The 18527-nt window shown below is 49.2% G+C and overlaps 6 protein-coding genes across 6 annotated transcripts; 3 read left to right on the forward strand and 3 right to left on the reverse strand.

The window, feature by feature from the left end:
- Positions 1-114: 114 nt before the first annotated feature.
- On the reverse strand, positions 115-740 carry CCM_03956 (N-acetyltransferase 5; the record flags this gene model as incomplete). Its single annotated transcript, XM_006669104.1, has 2 exons — positions 115-518; positions 572-740. The coding sequence occupies 2 exons, from the start codon at positions 738-740 to the stop codon at positions 115-117; spliced, it is 573 nt and encodes a 190-aa protein (XP_006669167.1).
- Positions 741-1206: 466 nt separating this feature from the next.
- Positions 1207-2404, forward strand: CCM_03957 (uncharacterized protein; the record flags this gene model as incomplete). The annotated part of the gene is made up of 3 exons (XM_006669105.1): positions 1207-1639; positions 1676-1850; positions 1900-2404. The coding sequence occupies 3 exons, from the start codon at positions 1207-1209 to the stop codon at positions 2402-2404; spliced, it is 1113 nt and encodes a 370-aa protein (XP_006669168.1).
- A 1014-nt stretch (positions 2405-3418) lies between these two features.
- Positions 3419-6027, forward strand: CCM_03958 (cell cycle regulatory protein (Srw1), putative; the record flags this gene model as incomplete). Its single annotated transcript, XM_006669106.1, has 5 exons — positions 3419-3428; positions 3649-3818; positions 4087-4421; positions 4479-4606; positions 4634-6027. The coding sequence occupies 5 exons, from the start codon at positions 3419-3421 to the stop codon at positions 6025-6027; spliced, it is 2037 nt and encodes a 678-aa protein (XP_006669169.1).
- A 738-nt stretch (positions 6028-6765) lies between these two features.
- CCM_03959 (uncharacterized protein) lies at positions 6766-8415 on the reverse strand (the record flags this gene model as incomplete). Its single annotated transcript, XM_006669107.1, has 1 exon — positions 6766-8415. The coding sequence occupies one exon, from the start codon at positions 8413-8415 to the stop codon at positions 6766-6768; it is 1650 nt and encodes a 549-aa protein (XP_006669170.1).
- Positions 8416-9258: 843 nt separating this feature from the next.
- Positions 9259-17407, forward strand: CCM_03960 (cohesin complex subunit (Psm1), putative; the record flags this gene model as incomplete). Its single annotated transcript, XM_006669108.1, has 14 exons — positions 9259-9289; positions 9350-9443; positions 9496-12427; positions 12489-13166; positions 13382-13402; positions 13435-13616; positions 13660-13796; positions 13853-13949; positions 14003-14098; positions 14161-15220; positions 15482-16480; positions 16547-16694; positions 16754-17317; positions 17352-17407. 14 exons carry the CDS (start codon positions 9259-9261, stop codon positions 17405-17407), a joined length of 7095 nt encoding a protein of 2364 aa, XP_006669171.1.
- A 247-nt stretch (positions 17408-17654) lies between these two features.
- CCM_03961 (microsomal glutathione S-transferase 3, putative) lies at positions 17655-18246 on the reverse strand (the record flags this gene model as incomplete). The annotated part of the gene is made up of 3 exons (XM_006669109.1): positions 17655-17733; positions 17794-17968; positions 18066-18246. The coding sequence occupies 3 exons, from the start codon at positions 18244-18246 to the stop codon at positions 17655-17657; spliced, it is 435 nt and encodes a 144-aa protein (XP_006669172.1).
- Between the last annotated feature and the right edge of the window lie 281 nt (positions 18247-18527).

Below are 18527 nucleotides of genomic sequence, written 5' to 3' on the forward strand. Positions count from 1 at the left end.
GGCGAATCGCTAGCCAAATGACTGATTGACGGTGGCGCAATGGGAGTACCGTGCATAAAATCCGGCAACGAGCCTGTGGCTGCTAGGTCGTTGCCGTTGACTTTTAACTTCTCATCACCACACATCTTCGGGGTCAACCTCGTGATCCTCTCCGTCATCTCGAACATTCTCATGCTTCATATCTCTCTTCATTGATTTGCGCATATCAAACGCGTCTTCGCTGGATTTGGTAGCGTCCGCAGCGTGGTCCCCATAATAATCCTTCACCACTCGGAAAACGCTGTATCCCATGCTCTTGTAGAATGTGATGGCTCTCTCGTTGCTTTTCCGAACAAAAAGGTCCATGAACCAAGCGTCGTTGGCATCGGCAGCTGCCTCTAGTTGTTCTGTCAGAATTTTACCGATACCGAGCCTGCGCGCCTCAGGGGCAACCGTAAGAGCAGTAATGTGTGCGTGCCATGGCAGATAGTGCTCAGAGTATTTATAGGCGTCTGGTGATGACTCGACTTTCCCCATAACTGATGATATTGTTAGTTAGTGCCGAAGCTCAACTGGAGTTTTGTTTTCATACTGTAGCCGACAATGTTTCCATGTATGTCTTCACAAACTTGAAAGAGGGAAGGCCACTTCGAATGATACTGGAGGTAAAACCCAAGTTCGTATGATTCTGTCAAAGGGTCTAAGTTGCATTTCGAGAACTTATTGACATCCTCAGGGCGAAATCGGCGAAAGGTTGTCATGGCTATTTGCCCGATCGGCTCTACAGTTGCGTGCAGAATTGTTTAGTTGGACAATGAAATGAATGTCCGTACTGTCGGTATCGGCAGTACTAAGGTAACGTTAGACTACATGGGTACCTACCCTAGGGTAGCAGGCTTTACTAATTACTAAGGTGATGGTACGGACTTCACAGGGGGGGAAAGTTTGGTCGCCCTTTGGCTCCTGCGTACATGAATGCTCCACTTCAGGACGGCGCCACACTCTGCTCAACGACAGCACATCCGTACATTTCACACTGCATATTCGTTCGCTTTCCCTACTAAGTTGCTAATATTTCAACCTTGCTCCCCTCGGCGATACTGACTTCACATTACCGTATGGTACTTTGACAGCCTACAGTGCTGCAGTGTGACGAAGACGAACAACGGAAAGTCGGGACAGTTTATGCCAGAGCCTTGGCGGTGAGCGAGGGCCTACGCTTTCGAGATGCCAGCGTCACCAAAAACACCACAACACTCTCGACACTCGTCTGTTGCTGACGGCCATAGCGCTTCGCCAAATGCTCGCAGATACTCTAGGTCGTCCGTCAGCGATGCCCCGACCCCATTTCGCAACAGCCTTTCCCACCAGGATACAATAGACATGAGCGTACTGGCAAGCGTAGGCGGCCAAGCAAGCAACAGCATGGGAAACTTGGCAGATGAGCTCGCCGATGCATTTTCGGACTTTGGAGACGAAGAAGACGCCGTCACAGGAGAAGTTTCAAGCGATCAAGGAAGCGGCGACGCCTCGAAACTGGATTATTATCGTGATAGTGGAGTGGACGTGAATGATGCTGGTGGCAGCGATGGAGAGAAGACAAAAGACGCAAAGCTCACTATACCATCTCCTCCTCGACGGGGACATCAGAAGAAGGGAAGTGAGTATGACGGCAGTGAATATGGCTCCGAATCAGATCTAGACGCTGCTGGTTTCACCACGAATCTCATTGCTAGAATCGACGCTGTGGAGTCACTGGTCCGTCGCGGCACAGAAAGTTACGGGAGACCGGGAGATGATGTATTCAAGCGAGTAACGGAAAGCTTGCGTGATCTGGGGTCACAGTCAAGTGTTGAAGGGAATGCATCACGGTACAAACTGCGCCGTTGCCGCAACAAACGATATACTGACTTGCCGCAGACTTATTACAGCGCACACAGCGCTTACTACACACCTTGCGCACCAGACTCGTCAACTTCATAACCTGACTTTCCCGTTGCTGTCGCCTTTGGTGCCGACGCCTGACCTAGATACCATCGATGACCTGGTACCGCTTCTAGTTTCTTTGCTAGAGGCCATGCCAACACCGTCAACTGTCGCCTTCAACTCTCTAGCAGCACTTCATTCTATTACGGTCGAGTTGATACAGACCTTGAGCTATCTATCTGATACTCTACACATGTCCCGGCAAACCATTATTACTGCAACACGCAGGTTGAAGAGCTCAAAAGAACTTGTTGCTGAGCTGAAAAGAGACGAGGAGCTGCGAGAAGAGGGAGAAAGGTGGCTCAGCAGAGGAAATTGGGGGGAGAGATTGCAGAAACGAGAGTGCGCGGGAGTTTGTGGCGACGTCATTGGCGGCTTCGAGGCGGTGTGCGATGGTTGGCGGGAGCGTCTCCTCGCTCAAGGAGAGTCTACAGCTTGATTTTTGCGCCTGGGCCACCAACACTGATTAGTACATAATCGCAAATTCTGAGATGGGAACTCAAGTGACGCTTGTAGAACAGCGTTGTCATGGCCTGTGCAATCTCCATCGCTGCAGCCAGATTCTCAGTTCAAATTTACATTCTATAGCTAGAGATGATGGATATTCATAGGTAGACCGAACATGACCATTATGAACACTATTGATGCGGATTATTTGATGCTGCTTTGTCTCAAAGCCCACGAAATGACGTTTTGAAACCAAAGTTGTCAAAAACATTGGGTAGTTTTTTCACCTCCATACCTGCCATGCTGTTCTTCTGCGCGTAAGCGTGACTTTCCTTTGTTTATTTGGTGTATGTTGACGTTGCGTCGTACAGAAAGGGGTTCAGTATTTTGGGCAAGGGACGCGTGTTTTGCGAGCGATTAGCGCCGAGTCGCTCGATTGGGTGTTGAGAACAAGGAGATGGTCCCTGTTGTAACTACCCCGCTATGCAGTAAATGGGCTGGCGCGCAGAACGCGATCAGTCTCGCGCCCATTTCGCGTTGTTAGTCATCAACAGACTTGGCAAAAATTGAAATGAGGACGCGTGGGAGGACATTGAGAAAAAATCGGCATTAGTCCACGGGTGATAGCTAGGTAGTTATCGAATACCTTCGATACAGATGGCTATAAAAAGAATGAAAAATCTCGCAAGAGCAGATCTTCAAATGTAATTACGAAGGTGCTATTACGTAGTTAAACTGTCCATAGCGTCGAGTAACTTATAACTACCTAGGTAGTTTATTCTTGTTGTTATGATGAGCCTGACGCCGTAACAAGCAGCTCTTCTAAGACAGCCTCTAAAGCGAATACAAATTAACTATAAGTATTTAGATTTTTATTATAACTACATATAATAGTAATATAAAGATAATATACTAGTTAGTTAATAAGGTGCCTATGGATCTAAAGTACTAATAGGTACCTCTTACTTACTAGTTCTAACTACCTAGGTACGCTCTTTAGGGACCTATGTACCTAGGTAGGTAGGTAGGTACCTACCTACCTCTATTGCGTAAGGGTGCAAAAACACAAATCAGACACAAAATCTGCACCAATACTGCAATCCAAAATAGTAAAAAAGACGCAGCAGAAGAAACAGAGGGAGGCCCTTATTTGAAAACAATACAGTCAGTACTGTAGCCCATACTACTGAGGTCGCGCAAGGCCAGTGGCTATTGGAACTCCTCTACTTATTTAAGCCGAAGCCAAGTTGGCGCGCCTGGTGGCCCAGCGATCCTGGGCCAACCGCACTGCCTCGCCCCATAGCCGCCTCCTCCCGCCCCCCAAGTCCCTCCCAGACTTCAACCTCCCTCGCTCCTCAATCCCCTCGACTTCGCCCACTCTCAACACAGGCCGCCTTTCTTTTGTTGTACACCCCCTCAAATCAAAAACTCACAGCGACAGAGAGATACATAATACCAACTGGCGCCTTTTTTGGGCCTCGAACTGCTTCCACTGAACTTCGATATCAATCACCAACGCTACCCGCCTTGTTCTATCATTACTCTCAACTCCTCGATTGGCGCTCTTAAGCCCGTCGGAAGCATATTTTGATCGGAAAACATATCACCTGCCAATCTCAACCCGACATCATCCTGGTAGGAAACGCCTGTTAATTGCTTCTGGCAGCGCACGAGCTCGAGCTCGAAATAGACATTTGTGCCCGAGGCACTTCTTCGATCGACTTAAAACATCCTGCTATGAGCGAACAAAAGTCTCCATCCGTCGGAAGTGCGCAAGCATCCTCGTCACTACATAGTGGGCGTGGGCGCTTAGAGGCACGCAGCTCTGTCGACGCAAGCTCAGCTCGTCGTATCCGCAATGTGCTAGGCAACCAGGATTCAACGAGGACAGCCCGCTTCGACACAGACTCTATCGATAGTGCTTTAGCAAGGGAGATGCATCGCCCACACCGTGAAAGCACCCCGGGTGCCAGCCCACGACGAAAGCGCCAAAGGATCAACGGAGACAGGTACAATATCTCCTGGAGCATCATCAAGACAACTATAGATTTCTAACATGCTCTTAGATTTATCCCAAGCCGATCCGGACAGGACTTGCAAGCCAGCTTCAGCTTACTTCACGAAGACGGCTCACCGGCAACGTTGTCAAAGCAAAAGAAGCGCACACCACATGGCGAGTTGCATTTCCAGAAAAGTGAGCTTGTAAATTGAACACTAAAAGTATCAAACGAGGCTAACAGTGTTGCAGCGGAGGAAGCTAATCGTACATTCTCATCACTGCTACGAGCAGAGATGTTTGAAAGCTCAGTGCCACAGGCACCGTCGTCCCTTTCACCGGACAACTCCCTCCCCAACACCTCAAGAAGAAATCCTGCGGATGGTACACGGTCTCACACGCCTCCAAACAATAATTCCGCTACTTCTCTTCCATCATCACTCACTCCATCGACTCCGCACAAAAACCTCTTTTCATACATGTCTCCTAGACATCATCACATCGCAGGTCATCCTACCCCCACCAAAACGCCACAGAGCCGTCATGGTGTGAATCTCGATACTCGAGCAGAGATCTATAGCCTATCACCGGTGCGATTCGGCAGCCAACAAATGTTGCTCAGCCCTCGACGGCAACCACGCTCGGTCAACAAAGTCCCTTACAAGGTTCTAGATGCACCGGAGCTGGCTGATGACTTCTACCTCAATTTGGTAGACTGGGGTAGCGCAAATGTACTTGGTGTCGGCTTGGGATCCAGTGTGTATATGTGGAATGCGCAGACTAGCAAGGTGAACAAGCTTTGCACGCTGGAAGATGACACTGTCACGAGTGTATCGTGGATACAAAAGGGAACTCATATTGCAATCGGTACTGGCAAAGGCCTCGTGCAGATCTGGGATGCTGAAAAGGCCAGACGATTAAGAACTATGACGGGTCACACGGCTCGGGTAGGATCTTTGGCGTGGAACTCGCACATTCTGACTTCTGGCTCCCGTGATAGGCTCATCTATCACAGAGATGTCCGGGCACCTGACCAATGGCTGCGGAAACTTGTTGGTCACAAGCAGGAGGTTTGCGGTCTGAAGTGGAACTGCGAGGATGGACAACTTGCCAGCGGTGGCAATGACAATAAGTTGATGGTGTGGGATAAGCTGTCAGAAACGCCACTTTGGAAGTTTTCGGACCATACAGCTGCTGTGAAAGCAATAGCGTGGTCACCACACCAACGTGGATTGCTCGCATCTGGAGGCGGTACAGCGGATCGACGCATCATCTTTCACGACACAACCAAAGGCTCCGTCATCAATGAGATCGATACTGGAAGCCAAGTTTGTAACCTCGCATGGTCGAAAAATTCCAATGAAATTGTTTCGACACACGGTTACAGTCAGAACCAGATTGTTGTTTGGAAGTATCCTTCGATGCAGCAAGTCGCAAGTCTAACTGGCCACACATACCGCGTTCTGTACCTTGCCATGAGCCCCGATGGGCGAGTCGTGGTAACTGGAGCAGGTGACGAAACACTCCGATTCTGGTCTGTTTTCAACCGAAGACCAGGCAGTAAAGAAGACGGAGAAGCCGGCGGTGGTAAACTGGCAGACTGGGGCATCATACGATAGACCCGGCGATCTGAAATTTGAACTACTCAGGGTGCAATTATGCTAGAATAATCTTCCCACAGCCCAAAGCCTGGCCAAAGATGACACATTAGCTGGGATCCACGAATGAAGCTCACGGAGCCACTCGGCCGGCAGCATCGCGGCTTTTTGTTGGGTACGTGGCCTCGGTAGTCCTTGAAATTGGACGAAAGCCAGTAAAGGAAAGAGCGAGCCGGAACGAATTGTTTGAATGAATGGAACGCAGTACGGATATCAGAGACAGAGCAATGCAAAGCAGGGAAGAAACAAGATCCACAGGAAGTGGAAGGAAACGAGCACGGCGGATCTAGTAGCGTTATGGTTTAAGAAGCGATCGATCTGTACTTGCAGTAGTTATGTTTAAGCAGCATAGCGGATTTAATGAAAGGCATACATAGGTTTAAGCCTTGGTACATTTGCTTTCGAATGTGATAGTAATATAACGTTTTCCATGTCCGCAAAGCAGGTCAAGCACGTGACGCACCAATTTTTACAATGTTTATGAATTCATACTTGCATTTCTGTGGTATTAGGTGGCTTGAAAATCACGAGAGTATTGTTGAAAGAGCGAAAAACAACACCAACACGCTGATGTAAAGTGACAACTAAAGTAGTGAAAACTCAACGCAATACACTGATCGACAGATATCAGCGAGAAACTAGACCGTGAGTTCTAATCGAGCTACGCACGACCCCACAATAAAATCGTAAACCGGACTATTAGTCGATAGCCTTTCTCTCACGAGCTACATCTCGCGCTCCGCCATCAACGCTGGTTGAATTAGCCGCATTGGATTCATCCAGAAGCGGGATACGGTCAAGGCTTGCTGTTCTTGCCATCGCATCCCTTGCAGTAACGGCACTGGGCCTAGGACTAGATATGCCAGAAGCCTTCTTGGACTGGAAATCGGCGATTGCGCTTTCCGTCTGGGGTTGCATCAAGGGGGATGTGAGCATGAGTTCCGGCGAAGTCTGCCATTTGACTACTTCAGCCTTCATAGCCTCGAGTTCTTTTTGGAACCGTTTGCCGAAGACATCAATGTAGTAGGTAGAGCCGTTGTATATGCTCCACGAAAATACAACCAAGAGGAAAAAAGTCGACGCATAGCGGCTAATAAACCAAAGCGGACATGGTAGCATAGTGAGAACAGCATAAACGTACTGAATCATCATAAACGTGGGTTCTTGTAGCGCGCTGGGCATCGATAGAACGAGTTTGCCGATCCAAGTCCTGGCATATGAACGGCGAAGCCAGGTAAACGAGGTTGGCCGACCAGCGGCAATTTTCTCCCTGCGACGAACGGTGATGAAGAAGTAATAGCTGAGCTGCCAAAGAGTGTATGGGATGGTGCTCCACGCCAGCATGGATACGATATTAGCGTATGCAGTAGCTGAGCCGGGCTCGGCTGTTTTGATGGCCCAGATGGCTGGAAAGCGGTCTCTCAGCCTTTCTTGTGGATAGAGATGGACGAGACAGTGCAAAGTAGCGCACGGCATAATGTGGATGAATAGCGACGTGACTTTGTCAAAGCTGTGGAACACCAGAGAGTTTCGCCACATGATAATCGCAACTGCGTTGTTGCCAAAGGCCAGACAAAAAGCGGCTGTAAAGAGTCTCTTGGAGCTGGGAAAGACCCATAAGCTGAGCATAAGAAGTACGTTGACGAAGTAGCAAAGATCGGCAAGGAAGTAATGGTAGCCACGACGGTGGTATGTAAACATGCGAATGGGCATGAAATACACAAGTTGAGCAGTGTACCAGATGTGGAAATACTCTGGAAAGCCGCCGATGAGATAACCACTGATGAATATGTTCATAACGCCACAAATGAAGGATATCTTCTCGCGCAAGCTGATGGCCTTTGTGTCGTTCCATTGCCTGCCTAGCTTGTCCACGCGCTGCCTCATTCGCTTTCGGTAGCGGTCGAATTGTTCGTCGGCTGAAGGCACTCGGCGCCTCCATTCTTCAACCATTCGATTTCGTGCATTGTAAGTTTTCGACTTTAGTACATCTCTGGAGCGGCGTACTTTATCAGTCTGAGCTGAAATACCCTTCTGGAGCTTTTCTAGCTGCTGTGGCAACGCAAAATTATCTAGAAGGTCTAGGACCGTCAGGCGATCTAGGGGTGGGAGCGAGTCCCAGTCATCGTGATAGGAGCTGCTGCCAGAGAAAGACGGATGCCGTGAGAGCTTGGGGCTTTTAGGGGTTGTTGCGCTGAAGCTAGGTGTGTCGAGGATCGTGGGGTCTGGCGGCGAGGAACTCAGCGGCGTGGCTAGGTCGGATTCGATTTGATGTTCGTCAGACATTTGGTCTCGAAACGTGGCATATACAGTCGGGGTTGCCTCCGAGGCTGGCTGTTCATCGTCCATGATTATATCCCGGCAGGGCGGAACTGTATTGCAACTAAGCCACGAGGTGTCAGTATTCGTCAAGAGGGGTAAGAATCGGAACATAGCCAAGGCGTCGCCGTTCGCCGGGCCGGTAAACAAAGCATACTTACTAACGTGCCTAAGGCTGATGTTCTACGCCAACAAGATAGTAGTAGCAAGTTTTCGAGGATAGTGGGCAGGAAGGCAACGATAGGGGAGAAAGCTGAGGAGGGGGAAGGAAAATAAGGAAGAAAAAGTTGGCGGTAATAGGTGTATGCGACACATGACGCGGTACTAAGGCAGTAAGGTATGGCGAAGGAGTCAAACAGCCAGCGACTTATCACGGCGAAATACCTACCTACCTAGGTACCTACCTACCTACCCAGGTACCTAGGTGCCTTAGTAGTGTAGGTACCTACCTAGGTACCTACCTAAGTACCTAGGTAGGTAGGTTCCTGCTATTTGGTGAATGGTCCGGATGGTCCGTGCACAGGCACTCCCCTCCTTCCCTGTTGCCTGCCTTGCGAGAGTTGCGCGTCGCGTTCCGCAACCAGTTGTTCACATCAAATTTGCGCCCGCATCGCGAAAGACCTTCCCACGCAGCGCTTCGCTATTATGTCTGGCAGTGGTATCGTCCAATCTTCTGAGATCACTCAATTATATCAATAGTAGCGCGAGAGAGTTGTTCCAAACGACCGTATACACCACGCGCTGTGCAACTGCTCGGATTCTGATTGTGAACGAGTTCTTGTGCTGGAAAGGAGCACATCATATTTACCTACTGTTGCATACCGAACAAAAAATCACATTCGCCGCAGAAGACTTGAGGTACCAGCTGAAACAATGGGGAAGCTCAATCGACTGGAACTGTTCAGTGCGTATTTCCAGTCCTGCGACCTGCCAACGTGAGCGGAAAACCTAACCCTGCCTGCAGATTTCAAGTCCTACAAAGGGCATCACACCCTTCTGTTTGGCGATTCGTATTTTACATCGATTATTGGACCCAATGGGTCTGGAAAGTCGAACTCGTGAGTTATTCTTCAGAGGGTATACGCCATGTACATTCTAACCCGTTGGCAGCATGGATGCTATTTCCTTCGTTCTGGGAATAAAATCATCCCACCTTCGATCCGCACATCTCAAGGACTTGGTCTACCGAGGCCGAGTCCTTAAAACATCTAAAATCAATGACGATGGATCTGCCGCAACGAATGGAACAACACAAGCAAGCGATGACAAGGCCTCTCGGGGCGACCCGAAAACTGCATGGGTTATGGCTGTGTATGAAGATGATAGTGGCGAGGAACATAGATGGAAACGTTCCATCACGAACCAAGGCGCAAGTGAATATCGCATCAATGACCGAAGTGTTACTGCGCAGCAGTACAATGCAGCTCTGGAAAGTGAAAACATTCTTATCAAAGCAAGAAATTTTCTGGTTTTCCAAGGAGATGTGGAGGCAATTGCATCTCAATCCCCTCAGGATCTTACACGCCTGATTGAACATATCTCTGGAAGCCTGGAATACAAGCAAGAATATGAGACTCTTCAGGCTGCGGCAGAGCAGGCAGTGGAGAACCAAAACTTTCAACTTCACAGGCGACGCGGCATCAATTCAGAAATCAAGCAATACCGCGAGCAAAAGAGAGAGGCTGACAATTTCCAAAAGAAGATGGACGAGAAAGATGCCGCCATTGTGACGCAGTGCCTCTGGAAGCTATTTCATTTTCAGAAAGCTATGGATGAATCTAGCGCGGCCATCCACAGCCACCATGAAGATTTGAAAGAATTGCGTCGCAATGTCGAATCTTACGAAGGACAACTCGAAGCTGCGCGCCGAGAACAAATATCAGTATCGCGACGCGTTGGTAGGGTAGACCGAGAAATTCGACAAAAAGAGCGCTCGATCGAGGATCGCGAAAATGCGCTGGTGCCATTTGATGAAAAAATTCATGAGTCAGCGCAGCAAGTCGATCGACTGCAATCTCAAAGTCAGAAAGTTGCAAAAGAGCGTGACGAGCAGGCGGACATTGTGCAAAAGGTACAGCATGATGTCGAAAGCGTCAACAAAGCTCAATCCATCTTCGAAAAAACTATCGAAGAGCAGATGCAGAAGCAAGGCGGAGCAATCAGTGATACGGATCGCAAGGAGTACAACATGCTTCGCAGCGAAGTCATTGCCCGCTCTGGCACAGATCATACCAAGCTGGAAAACCTGGAGAGACAACGCAAGGCCGACGAAGTCACAGTCAACAACTTAAAAGGCAAGGTAGACAGCATTGCTGCGGCCATCTCCAAAACCGAATCTGAGCTCAGCAGTGTGGGAGAGAGGAAAGATGCCGTGGAATCGGTTGCCAAGGATCTTTCCAGTGAAATAGCCGCTAAGAAGAAAGAATTCAACCAGCTCCAGTCGGAGCGTGTCCGTACCAACCAAAAAAGGACAGAACTTGAAGAAAAGCTGGAGGATGTTGCCAAGAAGCTTCGTGAGGCTGACGATGGCCGTCGCCAAAATGACCGGGAAGCGCGCTTGAAAGACATGGTTGCTTCCCTGCGGCGCATCTTCCCCGGTGTACGCGGCAGAATCGGCGATTTGTGCACTCCGAAGCAAAAGAAATATGATGAGGCTATCATTGTGGCCTTGGGAAGGGACTTTGACTCGGTTGTTGTTGATACAGAAAAGACAGGCGTTGACTGTGTTCAATATCTAAAGGAACAGCGGTTCGCGCCAATGACCTTCATTCCTCTGGACAATATTAAGGTCAATGCTGTCAACACGTCTGTCAAGGGTATTACTGGAGCTAGACTCGCTATCGACACGATCAACTTTGACTCTTCTGTCGAACGTGCGTTGTCTTACGCATGTGGGAGTTCTGTGGTTTGCGAAACTCTAGACATCGCTAAGCACATTTGCTATGCGAAAAAGATCCCTGTGAAGGCGGTCACTTTAGAAGGCTATGTCATTCACAAAGCTGGTCTTATGACTGGTGGCCGTGGGCCAGAACCCAAGGGAGGCAAGCGCAAGTTCGAAGAAGCAGACGTTCAAAACCTCCAAAGAATGGCCACAAAACTAAAAGAGGAAATTGATCGTCTCCCGAGAGCTGATCGACGTGGCAGCAAAGAGGAAGCTCTCCAGATTGAGCTCGGTGCCTTGGAGCGCCGTGTTAAAGCTACCAAAGAAGAGCTTATCGTTTTTCAGGAAAATTTCTCCAGCAAGAAGCGAGAGCTAGAGAATCAGAAGAAACAGCTCCGGGAAATCCTGCCGAAATACAAAGAGCAAACAAAGCAATTCGAGAGCACAACATCCACCGTACAACAGTTTCAAAGCGCAATCGGCAAGGTCGAAGATCAAATTTTTTCCAGCTTCTGTAAGCGACTGGGATACGACGACATTCGTGCCTTCGATGCCTCTCAAGGAAAGCTAGAGCAAGAGGTCTCGGAGAAGAGAAATCAGTATGAGGTTCAAAAGCAGCGTCTCGAAAGCCGCCTCAAGTGGGAGGCAGCTCGACACGGTGATACTGAGTCCCGTATCAAGAGAATGCATGAGCAGATCAAGCGCTTGGAACAAGACATGCAAGGCTATACCCGGGAGAAGGCAAATATTGAAACGGAGATGCGCGAAGAACAAGACGAGCTTGAAGCTCTTAGGGAGACTCTGGATGAGCACCAAGCCGACCTTGCTGAGAAGACCGAGCGTGTCAACGAGGCCAAGACTGAAGTACAACAACGTGGCAAGGATATCGAGGCCCTGCTCAAGAGTATAAATGCTCTAGAAACCACGCTGCAAAAGAACAGTGCTGGCAAGTCTGGGCTACTTCGGAGATGTCGTCTTGAGCAAATTCAGGTTCCTCTCGCGGAAGGCGCGCTGGACAACTTACCGAATGAAGACGACTTGCTGCGCCAGGACCCAGATGCCATGGACGTCGATGCTGAAGGTGAAGAAATGGTCGATTTTGCGCTGGACGACCATGGAATCGAAATCAACTTCGATGTCTTGGACGATGAACTCAAACAGGTAAGTAGCAAAGCCAGGGCAAGCGTCCTAGTAAGGTGCTAAGAGCTAACGCAATAATGAGTCTGATGACTCGACCATGGATGATTCTCTCACAGAGCGCATCGCAAATTTGACGACGGAGCTGGAGAAGCTAAACCCCAATATGCGCGCCATGGAACGACTGGAGGGTGTTGAAACTCGCTTGAAACAAACCGATCAAGAATACGAAGACTCGAAATCTGCTGCCCAGGAGGCGAAAGAGGCTTTTGGCAATGTCAAACAGAAACGTTACGAAATCTTCAACAACGCATTCACACATATCCAGGAACAGATCTCACATGTCTACAAGGACCTCACCCGCTCAGATGCTTACCCTTTGGGTGGTCAGGCTTATTTGGACATCGAGGAAGATACAGACATGCCATACTTGTCGGGCATCAAATACCATGCCATGCCCCCCCTGAAAAGATTCCGCGACATGGAACACCTTTCCGGTGGCGAGAAGACCATGGCTGCACTGGCACTTCTCTTTGCTATTCACAGCTACCAGCCCAGCCCATTCTTCGTTCTCGACGAAGTTGATGCAGCGTTGGACAATGCTAATGTGGACAAGATCAAGAAGTACATCCGCGAGCATGCTGGTCCTGGCATGCAGTTCATTGTCATTAGCTTGAAGACCGGGTTATTCCAAGATAGTGAGAGCTTGGTAGGAGTCTATCGAGACCAAGAAGTCAACAGCTCGAGAACATTGACATTGGATGTGAGTTTGACTATCCTTCGTTGGTAACCCTTCATTGTTAAAAAATGAGGCACTAATTTTTCGTGATACAGCTGAGGAAATATGCATAAAATGGGAAACAGTCCGAGTTTTCGTGATTGGAGGAGTAGTAGTGCCTGTTAAATTTTTGGCGGTTTGCTTTCATGATACTAAAGAACCTGCACTGTGATGCTTTGCACATGGTCTACGCGGAATAGATGCAGATGCCAGTACACACCGTGAGTGGTGACTGGCTATTCTTATAATTTAGCGAAGTTCAGAGATAGATGATGAATACCAACCAGTATTGGTACCGAAGTATCTATCTACCTGGGCAAGATGTTCCAGGCCTCCTAATGTACCCACTTTTATTAGTGCAACAAGGCAAGTTGCCCTTTCTCGTCACAAATCAGCAATAGCTGGGCAAACATCGGCGTCCCAAAATCGGCGACCGTGTGCGCGCACGCCTCTTCTAATAGACGACAATAAAAACAAGCTCTGGCTGCATGAACCGAAGCGAAGACGTGGCGGCCGAGCCATTTCGACCGAGCAAAAAGCTTAGCGGCGACATCACGATCTACATGGTAGAGCCGTCTCCGTATTCTGCAGGCAATAGCTACAATATCGATGACTGTAAAGCTAAATTCGAGACAGAAGTCGGTAGACTATACGAACTGAAAGACTTGCAGCTATGGATCTCGCAGTCACACTTGTCAAGTCGGTGATGCGAGCGTTCTACTCAACTCGAGACGTTCTAGTGATAGACGCACTTATCCTTCACGAGGCGTATGTTTTTCCTATCTTTCACTATTAAGAAGCATATCGCTGATATTCAATAGTCTTCGCGACGATGACCTGGCCTACTTGATGGCCACGAACCCGAAAGATCTCCATAAAATTTGCGGAAAGCTTCGAGAAGATAGATTCTTGACTGTGTGAGATTTCCCTTCAATCTATCACTGAATGCGAAGATAGCTAACAGCGGCGGCTAAAACAGGCATACGCGACCAGAACTTCGAGAAGGAAACCCACGGCCGAGTAATCGCACATGGTACTACATTAATTATCGCCACACCATTGATGCCATCAAATGGCGCGTGTACACAATCGACAAAGATGTCCAAGGGACCACGGAGAGGACCAGCGAGAAGAAAGAATATGTTTGCTCGTTCTGTAAGGCGGAATGGTCGCCCTTGGAGGTGCTAGACAGCCATGGCCCGAACGGGTTCTTATGCCACCGCTGCGGCCATGTCCTTGCTTTTGAAGCAGATCGCAATGCTGGGGGTCATGAGCAATCCACGCGACTCAACGATCAATTTAAGTTCATCAGCGAGCTTCTACAACGAATCGACAATGTACACATACCGGAGTGTGATTTTGATCGCGCTCTCGCGAAGGCTCGACCGGTGGTCCGTGACGCCACGCATCAAGTTGCGGCAACGATGCCCATGGATTCGAGCATGAACAGACCAATGGCCGTAAAGGGACTGGCAAACACGGGCCCGCAATCCATCTCTGTCAATATATCGACTGTTGAGGGTGCATCAGAAGCAGAAAAGGAGGCCGAAATCGCGCGCCGGGAGAAGCTGGCGGCCCAGAATGCACTGCCCGCGTGGATGTCCAACAGCACTGTTACTGGCGAATCTTTTGCGGGTGCTACTGGAACAGGACATACCATCGTCAATAATGAAGTTGGACCGATTGACGATTCAAAACATAAGCAAGTGGACAGCAAGGCTATCGCCCAACTCGATGATGTTTTCGAAACTCTGAAAGCTGCGCAAAGGCGGCAAGATGATTCCGACGACGAGGAGGGCTCTGAAGAGGACGAAGACGATTTCGAAAATGTGCCGGCTACTTGCAATAATTCAGGTTTGAGTATATCGGTGCTAAACCAGTCGATAAAGCGAGATCCATCCGAGGAGCTGTCTAGGGATGGATTTGGGCTGGAACAACACCGCAGAAAAAAGGCCAAAATCCAACCTGACGTCAAAATTGAAGGCAAGGTTGACGAGAGTGGAGAGGATGATGATGAAGATGATATTCAGTTTGAAGACGTATAACAGCTTGAATAAGTAGGTGCTACAGTTACCGCGATGGCGAGCGGACCTGATTCTTCCCAAGAACAGCGACTAAAATACAATAGCTAGTCTAAAAATGCTCGATCTTATGCTCGTTCAAGAGTAGGGAGCATGTGATCAACGTTCATTTGCTGTATTTCTATCGCCCACTGCCCCAGGAATCGGACTTTTGGGTGTTGCGTGGTAACTACCTAGTAGTTGGAAATAAATAGAAATGCGTGGCTGGAGTGGCGTTAGGCGTATGCTCCACTTGTGGCTTTCTACCAAACCGCAGGTATGAGGTATGAATGCCGAGTTGGCACGCACCAAACGCAGCCTCGAATCCTGACGCTTCTCTTTTCCCTTTGGCAGAAGATTGGCATGATGCCGCTTCCACTGCCGGTCATTTTTCTCCTACCGACGCAATTGACGCCTACAGAGTTGCACGATCTCGAGGCGAGTATCCCAACTCTGACTTACGATATTAATGAAGCGGAAGTAGTGCTTGGTAGAGTATCGCGCGAACAACGTGCTCAGTTTGAATTGCGCCGGTTGAAGCTAGAGACTGAGCCCATCGAACGTGGTACGGCAAGGGATGACTCGGCTCAGAGTGAGGGCTCTGATGAGCGTCACTCGAAGCGCCGAAAGCTAGAAGCGCATGCGCCGACTTCCAAACCAGACAGCTCTCTTGTAAGAGTTCTGAGTTTGTCATGGCTCACCGAATCTCTGGAGAAAGGCACCCTTCTGCCGATGTCAAGTTATACCGTGTATGAAGGCAGAAAAAGTGGCCGCATCACATCAAAGCTACCCAATGATTCAGCCAATTTGGACAAGAGAATTCCTAAGGATGTCCTAACGTGCACTGCAAATGATAATACAGAGTCGGGAACTTTGTCAAATCAGCGCAATAAAGAAAAAGAAAAAGAAATTGAAAAAGAAAGGGGTTTAATGACCGATTCCTCGGCAGCAGGTGTTATGGCAAGACCAGGTTTGATCCGTCAATCTACATCAGAGCACGATATACATCTTCCTCTTACTCCAAGCTACCTCTACACAACTTATTCATGTCAACGACCTACTCCGATGAATCCACCCAATGATGCTTTCATTGAGGAACTGAAGAACATCCGAACACTTCGTCTTTTGCAGGGTGATAAAATCGGAATTCGAGCCTATTCGACATCGATAGCCTCACTAGCGGCGTATCCATACAAGATACAGACTCCTCAAGGTACCTCCATTTGCTGGTTCTCGTTTGTGAGTTGACATGCTGAGTGTTACCACCTTGCAGAAGTATCTCGCCTGGCGGGCTGCGGTTCTAAGATTGCCGAGCTGTATCAGGAGTGGCACGCAACGGGGCAAACCGAGGAGACGCGCAAATCTAAAGAAGATACAGAGATTCAAGTGTTGAGAACGTTTTACAACATTTGGGGGGTAGGTGATGCAAATGCAAGAGAGTTCTACCAAAAGGGTACGTTCATTCTGAACTGTTATGAAGGCAGAAAAAGTAATGATGACATACCCAACTAGGATGGCGGGACTTAGACGACATTGTGGAATATGGTTGGCAATCGCTTAGCCGCGTTCAACAAATTGGAGTCAAGTATTACGATGATTTTCAGGAGAAGATAAACCGCGAGGAGGTCGCTAGAATCGCGAACATTATCTTGAACCACGCTCGTCGATTGGATCACGGATATGAGATGGCTGTTGTGGGTGGCTATCGGAGAGGTCGGGACGAAAATGGCGATATTGATGTTCTTTTGACACACAGAGAGGAGCTAAAGACGTTCAAGCTGGTTGAACGTCTCGTTCTGAGCCTCGAAAGCGAAAAGTACATTTCACACACGCTGAGTCTGTCGACAAGGAACAGCGAACGAGGACAAGTACCTCTTCCGTGGAAAGGAGAAGGGAGCACCTGGGGCACGGGGTTTGACACTCTTGACAAAGCCATGGTCGTGTGGCTCGACCCAGAAGAGGCGCACGCGCTGCACCGACGCGTCGATATTATTGTCAGCCCGTGGAAGACGATTGGATGCGCCATGTTGGGCTGGAGCGGCGAAACGACGTTTCAACGAGACCTCCGAAGATACTGTAAGAATGAAAAAGGACTAAAATTTGATAGTAGTGGAATTCGCAACCGAGGGAACGGTAGCTGGGTTGACCTTGAGTGCGGTGATGTGAGCGCTAGTTGCATGGAGGAAGCTGAAAGGCGAGTCTTTGAGGGATTGAACATTTCCTGGCGGCCTCCATGGGAGCGATGCACGGGGTAGTTGGAACAATTTATCCCGGGGCATGGAAGAGGCAGAGACACGACAAACGCCTGGTGCATATATAGTTTTTGATAATAGCTGTGCTGTTCATCGTTTTAAACTTATCCTACCGAACTCTGGAATAAGACCGCCTCACGTTGGAATTGGGCCTAGGGTACCTATACAATGAGCTGGTAACAAGTATATGCGGCAATACCCTTGAGGACAAGGTCGCTGATGGCACTACCGGCAAAACCGCTGCGAGGAAAGCGTTAGATAATCATAAGTTAAGAATACCAGAGTGGCGGTTTCACGCACAGGAGACGACCCTTAGGGCCAGCGTCGCTAGTGTATCCGAGGACATAGATCAGACGCGAGAGAGACCAGATGCCGCCGAGCGTGGCAGCAGGGACGGGATGCTGAACACCAGCAACGAAGAGGGCGCCGAGGAAAGGAGTTAGGTTCTCGGTGAAATTGGCGTGGGCACGCTGGGCTGTCGGATGGGAGGGGGAACGTGTTAGCAATGCTGAAGCCATCCAGGCCTACTCGGCGCGTGCAAGAGAGAGGGCCACATGGCTACCTCTACATACCACAGTTGAACTTGGACGCGCTCGGATTCTTTGCAGCCTCTTCCTCTGAGGCATAGGGAGCGGGGTAGGGGACCTTGGCAAGCTTTCTGAACTTGGAAGTGCGCATCATGTGAAAAGTGTTGAGGAAGAAGGTAGTAGTCGCCACCGCAAGGACGTAGCTGGGCAGGAAGAGTGTCAGCATCTTGTCTCATGTTGGATAGTATGGTATGGGTATTCCCACCTGTACTGATCGGGAATCTCAAGCGCAAGAGGCATCCTGGCGGAGGTGAGCGGTTCTGCCTGAGGTGTTTTTGGTTTGTTATCTTATGAATTGTAATTAAACAATGATAGAGATGAGAACAAGATGAGAGGCGGGACAGTGGCTACTTAAATTGGGGTTTCGGGCCCCCTTGGTTGGCCGGACTTCGATGTCAGCGGCAGCCGAGTAGCCGGCAAAGGACGCGCGACCAGCCGGCCATCTTC

The sequence above is a fragment of the Cordyceps militaris genome, assembly GCF_000225605.1.
Source record: "Cordyceps militaris CM01 unplaced genomic scaffold CCM_S00003, whole genome shotgun sequence".
NCBI lineage: Eukaryota > Fungi > Ascomycota > Sordariomycetes > Hypocreales > Cordycipitaceae > Cordyceps > Cordyceps militaris.